This window comes from Clinocottus analis, unplaced genomic scaffold (assembly GCF_023055335.1).
Source record: "Clinocottus analis isolate CAN_PGR_092001 unplaced genomic scaffold, fCliAna1.0.p SCAF_11, whole genome shotgun sequence".
In the NCBI taxonomy this organism is placed as follows: domain Eukaryota; kingdom Metazoa; phylum Chordata; class Actinopteri; order Perciformes; family Cottidae; genus Clinocottus; species Clinocottus analis.
This window is the reverse complement of record NW_027175832.1, coordinates 21,018,613-21,034,334: the sequence shown is the minus strand read 5'-3', so window position 1 is coordinate 21,034,334 and position 15,722 is coordinate 21,018,613. Positions and strand designations below refer to the sequence as shown.

At 48.3% G+C, this 15,722-nt stretch overlaps 2 protein-coding genes across 2 annotated transcripts; one reads left to right on the top strand and one right to left on the bottom strand.

Annotated features, from left to right (window-relative positions):
* Window positions 1–1,761: 1,761 nt before the first annotated feature.
* proca (protein C (inactivator of coagulation factors Va and VIIIa), a) lies at window positions 1,762–5,826 on the bottom strand. The gene is made up of 8 exons (XM_068567953.1): window positions 5,757–5,826; window positions 4,686–4,843; window positions 4,499–4,523; window positions 3,688–3,798; window positions 3,454–3,594; window positions 2,845–2,963; window positions 2,568–2,685; window positions 1,762–2,361 (listed from the first exon to the last, which is right to left on the bottom strand). Exons 1-8 carry the CDS (start codon window positions 5,824–5,826, stop codon window positions 1,778–1,780), a joined length of 1,326 nt encoding a protein of 441 aa, XP_068424054.1. The 3' UTR covers window positions 1,762–1,777.
* A 2,603-nt stretch (window positions 5,827–8,429) lies between these two features.
* LOC137803022 (complement C1q and tumor necrosis factor-related protein 9B) lies at window positions 8,430–13,085 on the top strand. Its single transcript, XM_068601275.1, has 4 exons — window positions 8,430–9,189; window positions 10,323–10,403; window positions 10,782–10,862; window positions 12,133–13,085. The coding sequence occupies exons 1-4, from the start codon at window positions 8,430–8,432 to the stop codon at window positions 13,083–13,085; spliced, it is 1,875 nt and encodes a 624-aa protein (XP_068457376.1).
* The last annotated feature ends 2,637 nt before the right edge of the window (window positions 13,086–15,722 follow it).

Sequence of the window (15,722 nt, the reverse complement as noted above, 5' to 3'; positions counted from 1 at the left end):
TAACATAGCAACTGAAAAGAGGCCTCCAGCTTTGTATTCTATATTTATATACAAACTAGATTTAACTCAGTTTAACCTCATAAACGTGTGTTGAAGATTTAAAGTATTTAGTTAGAACATTAAACTACAGAACATCTGTTGTTCAGAGACTTTAATTCCTAACTTTTCAACAGTAATTCTAAAGTATATTAATACTGGAACTATCTTCATATTCAGCTGCAATGAGCGACAGCACAAAGGCGTGATTGTATTTTATTGTCACGCGTCTCAGTCAATATTTGTTCATGCTAGTTGTTGCTAAGCGATTTAAGCTCAGGTTGAAACACGTGTAAAAGTTTAATTTAGATTTAATTCAGTTAGCACAACATTAAGATCACTAAGATCAAATGTATTCAAACCAAAGTGATTCAGAAACGTCACTTTGAAGCTGCTGATGCTGTGAATAATGTGTGCGTGTGTGTGTGTGCGTGTGTGTGTGTGTGTGTGTGTGTGTGTGTATGTTTTTCATGTTGGGGTGCGATATTTAAAAGCAATAATTCAAAATAGAAACAAGTCAGACCTCAACATTTAGTTAAAAGGTGTCTAATGTCATTCTGTGAAATAAAACTTGTGACGCACTTTTAGACTTAAGTCTCTTTAAGTCCCTTTACGTCTCTTTAAGTCCCTTTACGTCTCTTTAAGTCCCTTTACGTCTCTTTAAGTCCCTTTACGTCTCTTTAAGTCCCTTTACGTCCCTTTACGTCTCTTTAAGTCCCTTTACGTCTCTTTAAGTCCCTTTACGTCTCTTTAAGTCCCTTTAAGTCTCTTTCAGTCCCTTTAAGTCCCTTTCAGTCCCTTTAAGGCATCTAAGATCGTTTAAGAGCCTTTAAGAATGTCGCTTAACAAATAAATGAAGTTGTGTGTTCACCCTTAAGTTTTCTGCTTGTTATTACTGACGCAAATTAAACAGAGAAAAGGAAAAAAAAGAAGTATGGATATCGTACTTCATGAATATGAGTTAAATGTCCGCCGTCGGACCGGACTGAGAGATTGTTTTATAAAACTGTAAATCATAGCTTGCTTAATAATTATAAAAAAAGACCAAAACAGCTGTTCTTGGATGTATTGAACACCATAAGTAATATACAAGTGAAATATATGGTTTAGTACATGAGAAAATTAAAATTGCCCCAAGAGCCCCATTGGGTCCATTGGGTTCATTGAGTCCTCGCCTGAACGTTCTCTGTTCTAAACCCTCTCTAACTTTGTTCTGCTTCACTTTATTAAAGTTAATCTTTGCATGTTGAATGTTCACATGTTGTGTTATGGTTTGTTAGAGTTGTGACTTTACAGCTGCTTCATTTCAAACTAATAATCATCCTGAAAGTCTTTTTTTTATCGTTCGACCTGAAACCTTTTAATTTCTTTCTGTGTCATCTTCATTTCCTCTGAACCAGAAACATGTAGACTGATATTTACACATCTGAACAACATCTCATGTGTTCCTCTTATCATAACACAACATTATTCAACAGCCCTCGTGGCTGCAGAGACACACACTTTATAGTTTGCAGAGGACATTTAAAAGAAAAGGGCCTAGAAATAGGTTGGGTTCCAAAAGTTAACGAGTACGAAGCAGAACCAGACTTTATTAGATAACCCTAACCCGAATCGCAAAGCCGGATCGAAAAGCAAAGAGTAAGAAACCCAAAACATCTTGAGACAGAATCAGTTTAATAAGAAAGGCGGCCTCGAGGCAGACTGGGTCCTAACAGACCGGCTGGTCCACGGCGGTGGTTCAGACACCCGGGGATCCTGGGAAGTGTCCTCCGTCCCAGTCCTGGCGCACGCTGGCGATCCACTCGTTGTAGTTGGACACCTTGGTGTAGATGCCCAGCTTGTCCTCCCTGCCGCAGCCCTCGCCCCAGGACACCAGGCCGACCAGGAACCAGGTGTTTCGGTACAGGACGACCATCGGGCCGCCGCTGTCCCCCTGGCAGGCGTCGATCCGCTGCCCGAGGATGCCGGCGCACAGCACGTTGTCGGAGATGTTTTGGGACATCTGGCGGGAGCAGACGCCGTGGTCCACCAGCGGCACCTTGATGACGTTGAGCGCGGAGCTGAACACGCTGTCCTCCGGGTCCTCCTTGCCCCAGCCGGTCACCACGGTGAAGGTGCCGTTCAGGTGCAGCGCCCGCTCGGCCATGTCGCGGCCCGGCAGGCAGGCGGGGACGATGTACTGGGACAAAGGGGCGGGCGTCTGCAGGCGCAGCAGCGCGATGTCGTTGTCCACCGTCCGGCTGTTGTAGCCCGGGTGCTTGAAGACCTTGACGACCTTCAGGGTCGCCTCGGTGCCCTCATCTCTTTGGCGCTCGTAGTCACCTGAGGAGACAGCGGCCTTTTCATGTTGTGTTTGTGTTAAAGTTATATTGCTGGAAAAAAAAATACTTTTTAGCCCTTTTCTTGAAGTAAATATACATGTAACACCATAGTATAGTTAATAATATCAGAAAGCTAAGATAAGAAGAAGGTTAAAAATGAAGATTCCTGAAGGTCCATGAAGGTTCCTGAAGGTTCCTGATGCTCACCCAGTCGCACTCTGAAGCGGAGGTTGTTCTCGAGGCAGTGGGCGGCGGTCAGCACCCAGTTCTCGTCGATCAGGACGCCTCCGCAGTGGAAACGCCCCCTGGCGTTCAGCAGCAGCGCCTGCACACATCAGAATGAATATACCAGAAATGTATCATGAGTATCATGTAAATGTATGAATGTTGCATTAATGTGGACTAAACATGAACAAAAATAGAGATGAGTTTCCTGTGTGGCTCAAAATAGATGCAGAATAGATGCAGAATAAAGGCCACTCACCTGCCAGGGACTCTCCCCCTTCTTCCCCACCTCCCCCCCCATGGTCCAGGGCAGCTGCTCGTCCTTCAGTTGGCTGTAAGACGACCGGCCGATCAGCAGCTGACCGCAGGACGACGGCCCTGCACACAAGCAGAGTGCTGGCGTGAGTTAGTGCACCTGGAGGCACGAAGAGAACCCTCCTCACCTTTGGCTTCACACCTCCTCCTCACCTTTGGGTTCACGCCTCCTCCTCACCTTTGGGTTCACGCCTCCTCCTCACCTTTGGCTTCACGCCTCCTCCTCACCTTTGGCTTCACGCCTCCTCCTCACCTTTGGGTTCACGCCTCCTCCTCACCTTTGGCTTCACACCTCCTCCTCACCTTTGGCTTCACACCTCCTCCTCACCTTTGGGTTCACACCTCCTCCTCACCTTTGGCTTCACACCTCCTCCTCACCTTTGGGTTCACGCCTCCTCCTCACCTTTGGGTTCACACCTCCTCCTCACCTTTGGCTTCACACCTCCTCCTCACCTTTGGGTTCACGCCTCCTCCTCACCTTTGGCTTCACGCCTCCTCCTCACCTTTGGGTTCACGCCTCCTCCTCACCTTTGGGTTCACACCTCCTCCTCACCTTTGGGTTCACACCTCCTGGAGTCGGCGTGCAGCTTGTAGCCGCTCAGGCAGCTGCAGCTCCTCGTCGGCCCGTCCTCGCTCTCCAGGCAATCGTGGTCGCAGCCGCCGTTGTCCAGCGAGCAGTTTGTGGCCGTCAGAGCTGAACATGACACGAATTATACAGCAGAGATTATGCAACACGGCTCAGATTATGCAACATGGCAGATTTGACTGTTTGGGTCGTCAGACTCACGCTGGTCGCAGTATTTGCCCTCGTACCCATGTTTACAGCGGCAGGCGAAGTCTTGGTACAGATCCACGCAGAACCCGTGAACGCATGCGTCAGAGCGACACTGGTTCCCATCTGAAACACAGACGGTCCATGTGAATACACCTTTTCCCACAATGCCCTGCAGGAGGGCGGCCGCTCAGGAGGAGGAACCAGTTTGATCCGTTCCACCGAGGAGATGAAAACCTGAAGATCCTCATCCACAACAACAAGAAACTCAGAGATAGAGTAAGGAGATGAGGTTCCTCTGTAGGGCTCGGCCTTAGAGATAGAGTAAGGAGATGAGGTTCCTCTGTAGGGCTCGGCCTTAGAGATAGAGTAAGGAGATGAGGTTCCTCTGTAGGGCTCAGCCTTAGAGATAGAGTAAGGAGATGAGGTTCCTCTGTAGGGCTCGGCCTTAGATATAGAGTAAGGAGATGAGGTTCCTCTGTAGGGCTCGGCCTTAGAGATAGAGTAAGGAGATGAGGTTCCTCTGTAGGGCTCGGCCTTAGAGATAGAGTAAGGAGATGAGGTTCCTCTGTAGGGCTCAGCCTTAGAGATAGAGTAAGGAGATGAGGTTCCTCTGTAGGGCTCGGCCTTAGATATAGAGTAAGGAGATGAGGTTCCTCTGTAGGGCTCGGCCTTAGAGATAGAGTAAGGAGATGAGGTTCCTCTGTAGGGCTCGGCCTTAGAGATAGAGTAAGGAGATGAGGTTCCTCTGTAGGGCTCGGCCTACAGGGAAGTGAAGAAGTTGTAATCCCTCCCGCCTCTTATAAGCCGACTCAGCGTTTCTTACCTATGTACACCGTCCAGAACTCCAGCTGTGAACACACAAAGCAAAAGCGTAAGAGGCGAGCGAGCGAGTGGGAGGAGCCAGAACGTTCTGATGGAGGCACCAAGGCACCAACATCGACCATTTACAGTTCTGTGTGAAGACCAAAGACCCCAAAACGTTTGAAACTCTCGAACAGGGAACATCTTACTGTCGCCTCCCTGGTCTGGAAAATCTCTCGGGCTTCTTCAAAGTTACATCTTTCCTCCACGCATTCACGCTCCAGCGAGGCGGGTTTCAGCTCCTCCAGGAAGGAGTTGGCCCGGCGGGAGCGGAGCAGCATGTGAGCCTCCGGAGGGTCCGAGAACACTGAAGGAACCAGAGGAGAACCGAGGGAACCAGAGGAACCAAAGGAACCAAGGGAACCAGAGGAACCAAGGGGACAAGAGGAACCAAAGAAACCAGAGGAACCAAGGGGACACAAGAGGACACAAGAGGACACAAGGAGACACAAGAGGACACAAGAGGACACAAGGGAACACAAGGAGACACAAGGAGACACAAGAGGACACAAGAGGACACAAGGAGACACAAGAGGACACAAGAGGACACAAGAGGACACAAGGGAACACAAGGAGACACAAGAGGACACAAGGGGACACAAGAGGACACAAGGGGAACAAAGGGAACACATTAGACCTGTGAGGGTCTGTCCATAGAAACCGGTTCAGTTCAGACTGCAGAGGCAGAATCAACAGAATCAACGCTACATGAAAGTTGCTTATAGTGCGTTTTTTTCGATTCAACCTTTTGGAAACCTTGTGAAAATCCTTCTACGCCAATTGTAAGTCCCAGCATGCCCTATTTAGACAATCTTCTGGCATAAAATATGTAATTTTTCCATTTTTTAAGCAAACGACACAGTTTTTTGACTGAACCTGCTTCCTACCAGACCAAGACTTTGTTTTATTGTGATTCATGTTGCAGATTCAGATTCGTTAGGTCCTAATCTTTCCAGAAGGTGTCTTATGGACCGCTGCAGGAGGACCAGTGTTCCCAGTCTCTGAAGGCTCCTTTGCTTCTGCAGCTCTCTGCTTCTCCTGCTTCGTTGGTTTTGGTTTAGTTGCTTTAGTCTAACTTCATTCGTCCTTCTCCACTAGTGCACTCCGCTACCTTCCAGTAAAAGCAGCGAGACCCTGAAGGCTGTTGGTTCAGTGAACACGTCACACCGACGTCTTTACTTTTAACCAACGGACGGACCTTTCCCATCAGAACCACCCACCTGACAGAGCGAGCGCCGCCGCCGACCACAGAGCGACGAGGACGGACACGAAGAGGACGAGGCGGGACATGACCTGGAGTCAGACCTGCAGCCAATCAGAGACCAGACGGACACAGAGCCAATCAGCTCCCCCTCAGTGTTTACGTTCACCCTGTCGCTCTGTCTGAGGCCAACATTAAAGATCATAATGCACTTCTTTAAAGGGACTCACCGGTTGAAGCAGGGAAAGAGATGAACTGTGGACACAAAATACAAATCTCAACATTACTTCGACAATATTGATCATTTTCAGCCGAAGCCGCCGAGCGCACCGAGTCGGGTTTGAACCTCTACGACCTTTTGACCCCCAGCAACCTGAAGGGAGCCGAGCCGACGACCTCGAGCCTCGAACCCACGACACAAAGAGAAGGAGCGGACTTCACAGTCTTTGTACTTACTCACTGCAGAGCAATGGAAGCCGTGGACGGAGACGCAGGATTTGTTGGGTTTCTGGCGCGTTAATGACTGACGGACGTGTTTACTGAGAGTCCACAGTCTGCCGCTGTCAACACTGTCAACACTGTCAACACTGTCAACACACACAAACCTCCACCCACTCGCTCTGCAGCCCCGACAGCACCGCGGGTTGAGAAACAGTCACGATGCAATCGATTGGTTTCGTAGACGAACGCCTTGTGATTCTTACCCCTAAACAAAAAGAAAGTTGGTTTAAAGCAACAACAACAACAGTTTAGTGTAGACAACAATATTTAGGTTTAGACAACAACAGTTTAGGTTAGACAACAACAACAGTTTAGTTTAGACAACAACAACAGTTTAGTTTAGACAACAACAACAGTTTAGTTTAGACAACAACAGTTAGTTTAGACAACAACAGTTTAGTTCAGACAACAACACTTCGGTTCAGACAACAACACTTCGGTTCAGACAACAGCAGTTGGTTGGAGCGTCTCTGTGGTCACATGACTCTCAAAGTGTCCTCAGGTGACGGAGACGAGGTTCGGCGCTGACCTCAGCTTGTGTTGGTTGTTTACCGTCAACAGGTGCCGGTGTGAAACCCGGCCGGCCTCGGGGGCGTCGCCGGGCGCCTCCGGCGGTGGAAACCAGGACGCCGATCCAGGTTAACTATTCATCCTGCCCTCGTGCTTTTGTGCCTCGGCCTCGTTGGCTCGGCTCGGTTTACCTTTGTGTCCTCTTATGTTCCGATTCATTTTTTCACAATAAGAGCTCGGCCCGCGGGCACAAAGGATCCGTCTCTGGTTCCGCGGGCGACGCGGCGTTTGGGGGTCGACTAGAAAGCGAGCGGGCGCGGCCGTCCCGGCGTGGCCTCGATCCCTCTCTTCCCACGAAGGGATTCACACCTTTTTGTTGCTGTTTTGATTCCGATCCAAACTTCAGACACAGTTTCTCAAGCGGTTACGTTTTAACTTTCTTATTTCTGTATCTTTATTTATAGTTTATTGTTTACTTTGAGTTGTATTAAGGACGTTGTCACCTGTTCAATCCCGTTGCGTATGTTTGCTTATGCTCGTGTCATGAACCGGACGATCCAACCGACCGGAGGAGGTTTTACAACGCGACTCAAGAACTGAACCCATGAAGCGGTTTCCTCTCTGGACTCGACCCGCGGGCCTCAGCAGCGGGTTGCCGGTGTTGCAGCGGGTTGCCGGTGTTGCAGCGGGTTGCCGGTGTTGCAGCGGGTTGCCGGTGTCGCAGCGGGTTGCCGGTGTCGCAGCGCGTTGCCGGTGTCGCAGCGGGTTGCCGGGTTTTCAGCGCGATGAGGGATCCAGATTAAAGAGCCTGTGAAAGGGGGATGAGAGGACGGAGGGTGGAGGCGTCTCTTCTTTCGGTCTTCTGTTCATATTTTTGTGCTGTGTCATGGTGAAGGAGGTCACGGCGCAGGCAGAGGGCCCAGTTCCTCTTCATCGGGACAATGAAGACGCACCTCTTCCTCCTCCTCTTCCTCGGTCTTTGTCTGCGTCCCGGCAGGTGAGACGGAGCCTGAAAGAAGTTTTGTTTTGGGCGAGGTTTATAAATCAAAGCCTCTTCGTCTCCTCCTCAAACCCTCGTCCTCCTCGTCCTCTTCCTCGTCCTCTTCTTCCTCCAGATGATGCTGCGCCACTCGGACGGAGCGGTGAGTCTTTTCAGTTTTTCAAGTCCGGGAAACAAAGTTCCACTGATTGTTTTCAGCACTTTTTTTTGGATAAAAACTTAAATCTAAGGATTTTTTTTCTTCCAAATGTTGTATTTAGATGAACGTGTTCATTCTTAGTCTTAATCCACCACCAGATGAGCTGCAACTAGGGAAGCTAATCTCTATGTTTCAATACGTGTTCCCTGATGATGCCGTTGGTTTTTACTGCCGTTCAAACTGGTTGAACTGGCTTTTAGTTGTACCTTAACTGCTAAATCACAGACGTTCTTCTGGAGTTTTTTTTAATCGAGCGTCTTCAGGTTCTCAAAAGGTAATTCAACCTCGTCTGGACGCAGCGGAGAACGTCTCTGTGTTGAGAACAAACATCACTTTTCTGAAACAGAACTCGTGAAGACGCAGGTCGTCTCCAGAACGGTGACCTCACCTTCTGCCCCTTGACTCCCACCATCTTCCTCTTCCTCCAGATGTTGCTGTCCGGGCTGCTGGGACTCCTCTTCCTCTCCTCCCTCTGCTCCGCCATGTTCAACCCGCTCCCTTTCAACGGCGGCGAGGAGAGCAGCGGCAGCGGCGACAACATGGCCGACCCCGAGTCCCCCGAGACGTCCGAGACGTCCGAGATGTCCGAGATGTCGAAGTCGTCTGAGTCGCGCGAGATGCTGAAGTCGCACGAGATGCTAAAGTCGCACGAGTCGCACGAGATGTCCGAGATGTCGAAGTCGTCTGAGTCGCACGAGTCGCACGAGATGTCCGAGATGTCGAAGTCGTCTGAGTCGCATGAGATGCCGAAGTCGCACGAGATGTTGAAGTTGCACAAATCGCACGAGATGTCTAATTCGTCCGAATCGTACGAGTCCCACAAGTTGACTCGGAGGCCCGAGGCTCACATGTTGCCCGCCGCCCGCATGCGCATCATGCACCCCGCTGGCAACACGAGTGATGAGGGTCCGTGGAAAGGAACCGCCCGCATGGGCCCCGGGCCCCCCGGTGCCAACTGGAGCCACGATCGCCCCATGGAGGGTCCCTGGACCCCCGACGGCAACATGAGCTATGAGGGGGCTTGGTCATCCGGGATGCGCCCCGAGGAGCCGTGGCCGCCCGTCAACATGAGCAACGCCTTGCCCCCGATGCTCGGCGCCCCGGACCCGACCTCCTACTGCGACATGCTCATGAACGCACCCGTCCCGCCGGCCATCGACCAGATTCCACTTTTCTGCCTGTGTTCACACTGTAAAGGCACCGTGGGGCCCAAAGGGGACCGAGGAGACCGCGGCCTTCCAGGTACGTAGACCAAAGGAGAGGCCGTTACCTTCACTGCGCTCACCATGTTCATTCATGTTTCATGTGAACGCCGTTCAGGCACGTAGCATTAGCATGACGATCAAAAACTAAACATTTATTAGATCCATGTTGAGACAAACTGAGAGAATCCAGAATCAACACTCGATCAATGACACTGTTACATCACTGGAACATGTATTTAGTGTTATTTTAACCAGACTTAAAGTACTTCAGCAGCGCCAACTAAATGTACTAGTGTTGGTTAAACACATTTATGAGTATGAGTATTAGCAACTTAACTTAATAGTGTCGGTTAAACACATTGATTAGTATTATCAACTTAATTTAATAGTGTTGGCTGAACTAATTCTACAAAAACAAACATCAATCAATTAAGTTGAACCAACTCAAATTATTGAATTCATACATTAGGTTTGATTAATCCTAATACATTAAGTTCCCAACATAACTGCTTATTGCTTAAAGAAAGAGGTTTATTGGTGTGAAATTGTTTCCCTGATTTCATTAAAGTGTTCGTGAGCTCTTCTCTCACACGGCTGTTTAACTATCAAACCGTTTATTTTATCTTCACTTGGTAGATTTCAAGGTCTCAGCGGTTCTCTGGGAGCTCAGAGGTTATGAAGTTCATCCATTCTGATAATTATAGACGCAGATTCCCGTGAGCACAGATTCATTCAGACGGCGACAGACAAAATATTCAGAAATATGAAATGCAAAGAGAAAGAAACGTCCTCGAGCCTCGCGAAGACACGAAGGAATCTACTGAGAAACATGCAGGAAAGAGATCACGTTTCAGCTGAGAAGCTTTTGTCTTTGGAAGAAGGTTCTTCAGTGTTAGAAGCAGCGCCCTCTGCAGGACGCAGTCAGTGAAGCAGCGCCCTCTACAGGACGCAGTCAGTGAAGCAGCGCCCTCTACAGGACGCAGTCAGTGAAGCAGCGCCCTCTACAGGACGCAGTCAGTGAAGCAGCGCCCTCTGCAGGACGCAGTCAGTGAAGCAGCGCCCTCTGCAGGACGCAGTCAGTGAAGCAGCGCCCTCTACAGGACGCAGTCAGTGAAGCAGCGCCCTCTACAGGACGCAGTCAGTGACGCAGCGCCTGCCTTTTGTCCTCAGGTGCACCTGGGAGTCCTGGGAGAAGAGGAATGACGGGGAACGCCGGCCGGCCAGGATTCACAGGACGTCCAGGGATGAAGGGTGAGTCACGTGTGTGTGTGTGTGTGTGTGTGTGTGTGTGTGTGTTTTATTTAGTCACCACAACACAATACACAAAGCCTCAATGTAATATACAACACAGAAAGACTGGAAAGGTATAGGTGGAAGCAAACAAGTTAATTTATTTCTATTAATTAAAAAATATAATTAATTTTAAATAAAATATATATATATATATACATGTATAAATTTAAATTAATTTAATTCACTTGTTGAGTTGAGCTTTGTTCTGTAACTGTTCTACAATAGAAAAACATGAACCCGGAAGCTTGTTCCACAACTAATCCTCAATAAAACATTGATTATGTTTATCTTAATGCAAGAAATGTTGTGTTTTTCTGTCTTCTTCTGTGGTTACAGGTCAGAAGGGAGACCTGGGAGAGAAAGGACCAGCCGGCGCTGTCGGCTTCACCGGGAAGAAGGGCGAGCTGGGATACAAAGGTCTGCTGAGTCTAACATGAAGCACTGCTCTGTGTCCTCTAGCGTGAAGCACTGCTCTGTGTCCTCTAGCATGAAGCACTGCTCTGTGTCCTCTAGCGTGAAGCACTGCTCTGTGTCCTCTAACATGAAGCACTGCTCTGTGTCCTCTAACATGAAGCACTGCTCTGTGTCCTCTAGCATGAAGCACTGCTCTGTGTCCTCTAGCGTGAAGCACTGCTCTGTGTCCTCTAGCATGAAGCACTGCTCTGTGTCCTCTAGCGTGAAGCACCGCTCTGTGTCCTCTAGCATGAAGCACCGCTCTGTGTCCTCTAACATGAAGCACTGCTCTGTGTCCTCTAGCATGAAGCACTGCTCTGTGTCCTCTAGCGTGAAGCACTGCTCTGTGTCCTCTAGCGTGAAGCACTGCTCTGTGTCCTCTAACACGTGTTAAGTTTGCGTTTCGACTTCATCATCATAGCTATAATAATAATAATAATCACTTCCTGTTTAAGAAGGAGGGTCACATTCGGTAGCAGAGATGGACACAAAAACATCAAAATGTATTTTTGATACAAAATACCCCTCAAATAAATAGAATAAAATAAAATAAATCACTGGTGCTAGAAAATGTAAATAATACTACATGTGTATACAGACGTGTCTTGATGACGTCATCATGGACATACAAGCTCCCATTCTCCCTCTTCCTACAACTAGTTACTCCACTGATAAGTTAACTAGCTAAACACTGGCTAAGCACTAGCCTAGCCTAGCCAGCATGCTAGCGTCATTGGCATGTTAGCGTTAATCGCTAGCTTGACTATCTAGCTAGCTACAATAGGCTATGCAGCCAGATCCAGACATACATTATACATCAAGCTACTTGACGTCTGTCACACTCAGATGAAATGTTCACCTCGACAGACAATACGTTGAACCTGAAGAGATCAATAGATTGTAGGTGTAACGGTTAAAACCAATAAACTAAAAGACATTTCCACAAGCCAAGCATTAAAAGCATTATGAAGAAACAAGGGTTGAATATCCTGTAAACTAGTGAATTATGTTTTTATCTGTGAGAGTTCAAAGGAACTCATCGTTGTTTAAGGAAACGTTGCGAGCAGACAGCATCTTGTTGACCCACTCGTCCCTTCAGGCCTCCGGCGTCTTCAGACTTTCAGGCTCAATAACTCCTCACATCACATCCGTCTTGAGTCAGAGAGCTTCGTCACCTGCACGTCAACATAATATTATATATTAAATGCTAAATGTTCCTGCTGTGTGCCTCCAGGAGAGAAAGGGGACGGAGGAATGGCCGGCCCTCCTGGCTCACAGGGCCCCATGGGCGAGTCTGGTACATGCCCCGCCTCCTGTGAGAGTCTACCGGGTCCCTCTGGCGAACAAGGAGTCCCCGGACCCGCCGGAGCCCGGGGTCTGCCCGGAGTCCAGGGACCCATGGGCCTGCAGGGCGTCATGGGCAAAAAGGGCGACATGGGTATGCTCGGCGCCCCCGGGATGACCGGCAACAAGGGTGATCAGGGCGAGCAGGGGTTGTGTAACTGCACGGACGGGTCGGACGGCGCCGATGGGAAACAAGGAGAAACCGGGGCTACGGGGGAAAGAGGTGATCCTGGTGCAAAGGGCGTTCAGGGCCCCGTTGGGCCCCAAGGCCCACAGGGCGGCATGGGGCTCATGGGGATGCCCGGGCCTTGCTCCCCGAACATCAAATCAGCGTTCTCTGCATCTGCCAACATGTCGCATCCTGCTCCAAACTGGCCCGTTCCTTTCCCCATCGTCCTCCTCAACACGGGGAACTTCAACGAGAGGAACTTCAACCCGATGATGGGCATGTACACCGCCCCCGTCAACGGGACCTACGTCTTCACCTTCAACCTGGCCGTCAGGGGCAAGAGCCTCAAGGTGGGCCTGTTCCGAAACTTCTTCGCCGTGGTCAAAGTGACGGAGGGGACCGACCGGTCCACCACCAGCCAGACCGTGGTCCTCCACCTCACCATGGGGGAGATGTTGTGGCTGCAGGTGAAGGACGCCGAGACCAACGGCATCTTCGTCGGCCCCGAGAGCAGCAGCACGTTCTCCGGGTATCTGATGTACCCCGACTCCTGCGAATTACCCAGAGGACGAGGCTTTGAAGAGGAACACATATACAGTCAGGATGACTTTAAGAAAAGTTGGGAAAGTTCTACCAGCACCACCCCCGCCCCCACCTCCCGCCCCGCTAAGTAGACTCCAGTCCGCCGCGATATAGACGGAGCGTCCTCACATACAATCAAACACGCAGTGTCTTTATGAGCGCACGTTTCAAAGGAGGGTATTCACCTCATGCTGCCGTAGCTTAGCTAGCTAGCTTCATATCACCACATTGCTGGTTCTCTCTTGAGTTCATTATGATAATCTTGTAACACCCAGTGGGTCAACATGCAGTGGAGCCGTCTGCCCTTCTGGCAGCGAGAGTAATATTAATAACATCTTCTTTTTGTTTGCGATCGCGATGTTCTCTCACTGATCTTCACAGCTTTAAAATCTTCCGCCAGTTTTTGGGTAAACTGATCACACAGGAATCTAAATGTTTGCTTTCTTGGTTTAGTAATACAGCTGGTGGCGCACAGCAAAAATAATCACACTTTTAAATTAAAACGGAAGTTCAAAATGACACAAACAACGAGGTCCATGAGGTCACTCATTCCTGTAATATTTAATAACTAATGTCTCCGTTTAAGGACTGAATCCGGGTCCTTCTCACATGGTTGGAAGTAAAAGGCGGAAGCTGTTCACAGCTCATCAAGTCTGTTGCAAGTCATGTGATCCTCTAGCGCCACCAGCAGGTTCTGGAAACCAAACAACGACTCAAACTTCAAGATATTTAAATAAATAAACACTAATTAAGAATAAATGTGAAACATAGACCCCCCGCCTTTAAAACGTGGAGATAAATTCACTCTAATGATTCAACACTCACTGAAATATTAAAACCCATGTCGGCTTACACGCGTCAGCTCGACCGCCGCTCTTGATCGAGCACTCACTTTAAATAATGAAGGCCGCTGAGCTGGTCGCCGCCGTAGAGGTTCAGACCTGCTCTCAATGCAGATGCTCTGTATGGATGCTCTACATATGCTCTGTAGATGCTTTGTGGATGTTCTATCGATGCTGTATAGATGCTCTATGGATGCTTTATAGATGCTCTGTAGATGCTCTATAGATGCTTTAAAAGCACTTTGCGTCCTCAGAGTCAAGATGTTTTTCAGCTGGCTGCAGCGTAGTTTTAGAGCCTTTATTAATTACGCCTTTTCAAATGTCGATGCATGAAGTCTGATGCTTCAGTTATTTGTTTAAATCGCATCCGAAGCCGCCGCTTTGATCACAAGTTATTTCAGACAAAAGCGAACGAGTAGAGTTTGACGCGCCGCTCGGCCGATCCAGAGAAGCTGCAGCCGGTGACGAGTGTTTCCTGTGGATGGAATGAAGGTCGTCAGTATGCTGCTGGCCAATGAATCCTCAATGTTGCTCTCATACTTCAGACGTCAGGAAATACTTGAAAACAGTTTTGGAATATCTTGTGGAAGCTGGCCGTCAGTCTGTGGTAAAGATTGAAGACAAAATGTATTAAACTTTAATCTCATATTATTTACTCTAATAACATCGATCGTCGTTGTAAATCCCGTTACGCAACATGTCGTCAAACGGCGAAATCAAATCAATCAGCCAAAGAAAAGCGCGCTCGCTTCAGCAGATTGTAAAAAGAAAAAGTCAAGAATTTAATTAAATTCAGTTGATTTTGTAGAGCCCAAAATCACAAACACAAACTCCCCTCATGGCTTTACAGTCTGTCCTCATGACATCCTGTCCCAGGACATCGGATCAGATAAAGACAGTAAAACCTTCACAGGAAACAGGAAGAAGCTTCATAGAGCAACAGGATCCTCTACCAGGATGGACAGAAGCAACCGAATGATCAATAACAGAGTTACAGCGCATTACATGAATATGACAGAAACTATTCATATGAGTAGTATACACCCGGTACTCTATTCAGGGGCGGGGCCAGACGGGTGGGCGGAGCCAAGGGGTGGAGGCCAGGGGGCGGAGCCAGCTCCAGACAGCCACTGTCCATCAAGTGAGTCAACATTTCTGAGTCAGAGTGAAACCAGGAAGAGTTTGTTGAGACGGAGCAGGCCGTCCGCTCAGGGAGGAAACAAGATGGCGGAGTCATTTAAACAGGTTTCACATGTCAGAGAAATGATCTCCATCCATTTGTTTAAAGAAAGAAACGTGAAGAAATAGAGCTGCTGGATTAGGAGAAGATGAACTGGTTTCAACAATGTGAGATACTCGTTTAGATCCTCAACCCAGACTGGGGACTTATCCCATTTACATCATATTAAACTCCTTCAAGTGAATTAAAAAGAAGAAACAGGAAGCTTGGCCTGGTTTCTGGACACGTGATTGGTCGATACGGAGAGGCGAGCAGCCGGCATGAAGCGTCGTCTTCAGTCCTCTCCTGAGGGTTCCCACCACGTCGTTGTCACACTTTGCTTTGTTGTTTTTGTCTGAAATTAAAAGTTTATCTTGAAGATTTTTGTCCGACTGATTTATTCTTTAATGTTTAATGTTTTGCATCTTTCATATAATATCAGATCAGCTGCTTCCGACTTCTTTTCAAGCTCCTAAAAACCTAAAAAAAAACCTGAGTTTGGTAAAAAACGGAACGAAACCTTAAGTAAAGAAGTAAAAAAAAGATTTTAACAAATTTGTGCACAGAATTCAAGAGAATTAAACATTTTGTGGAAAACAAATGAAAATCGAGACTAAAAGCAAAAGTGTTGCCTTCATTCATTTTGTTCTGTTTTTGTATTTTAATAG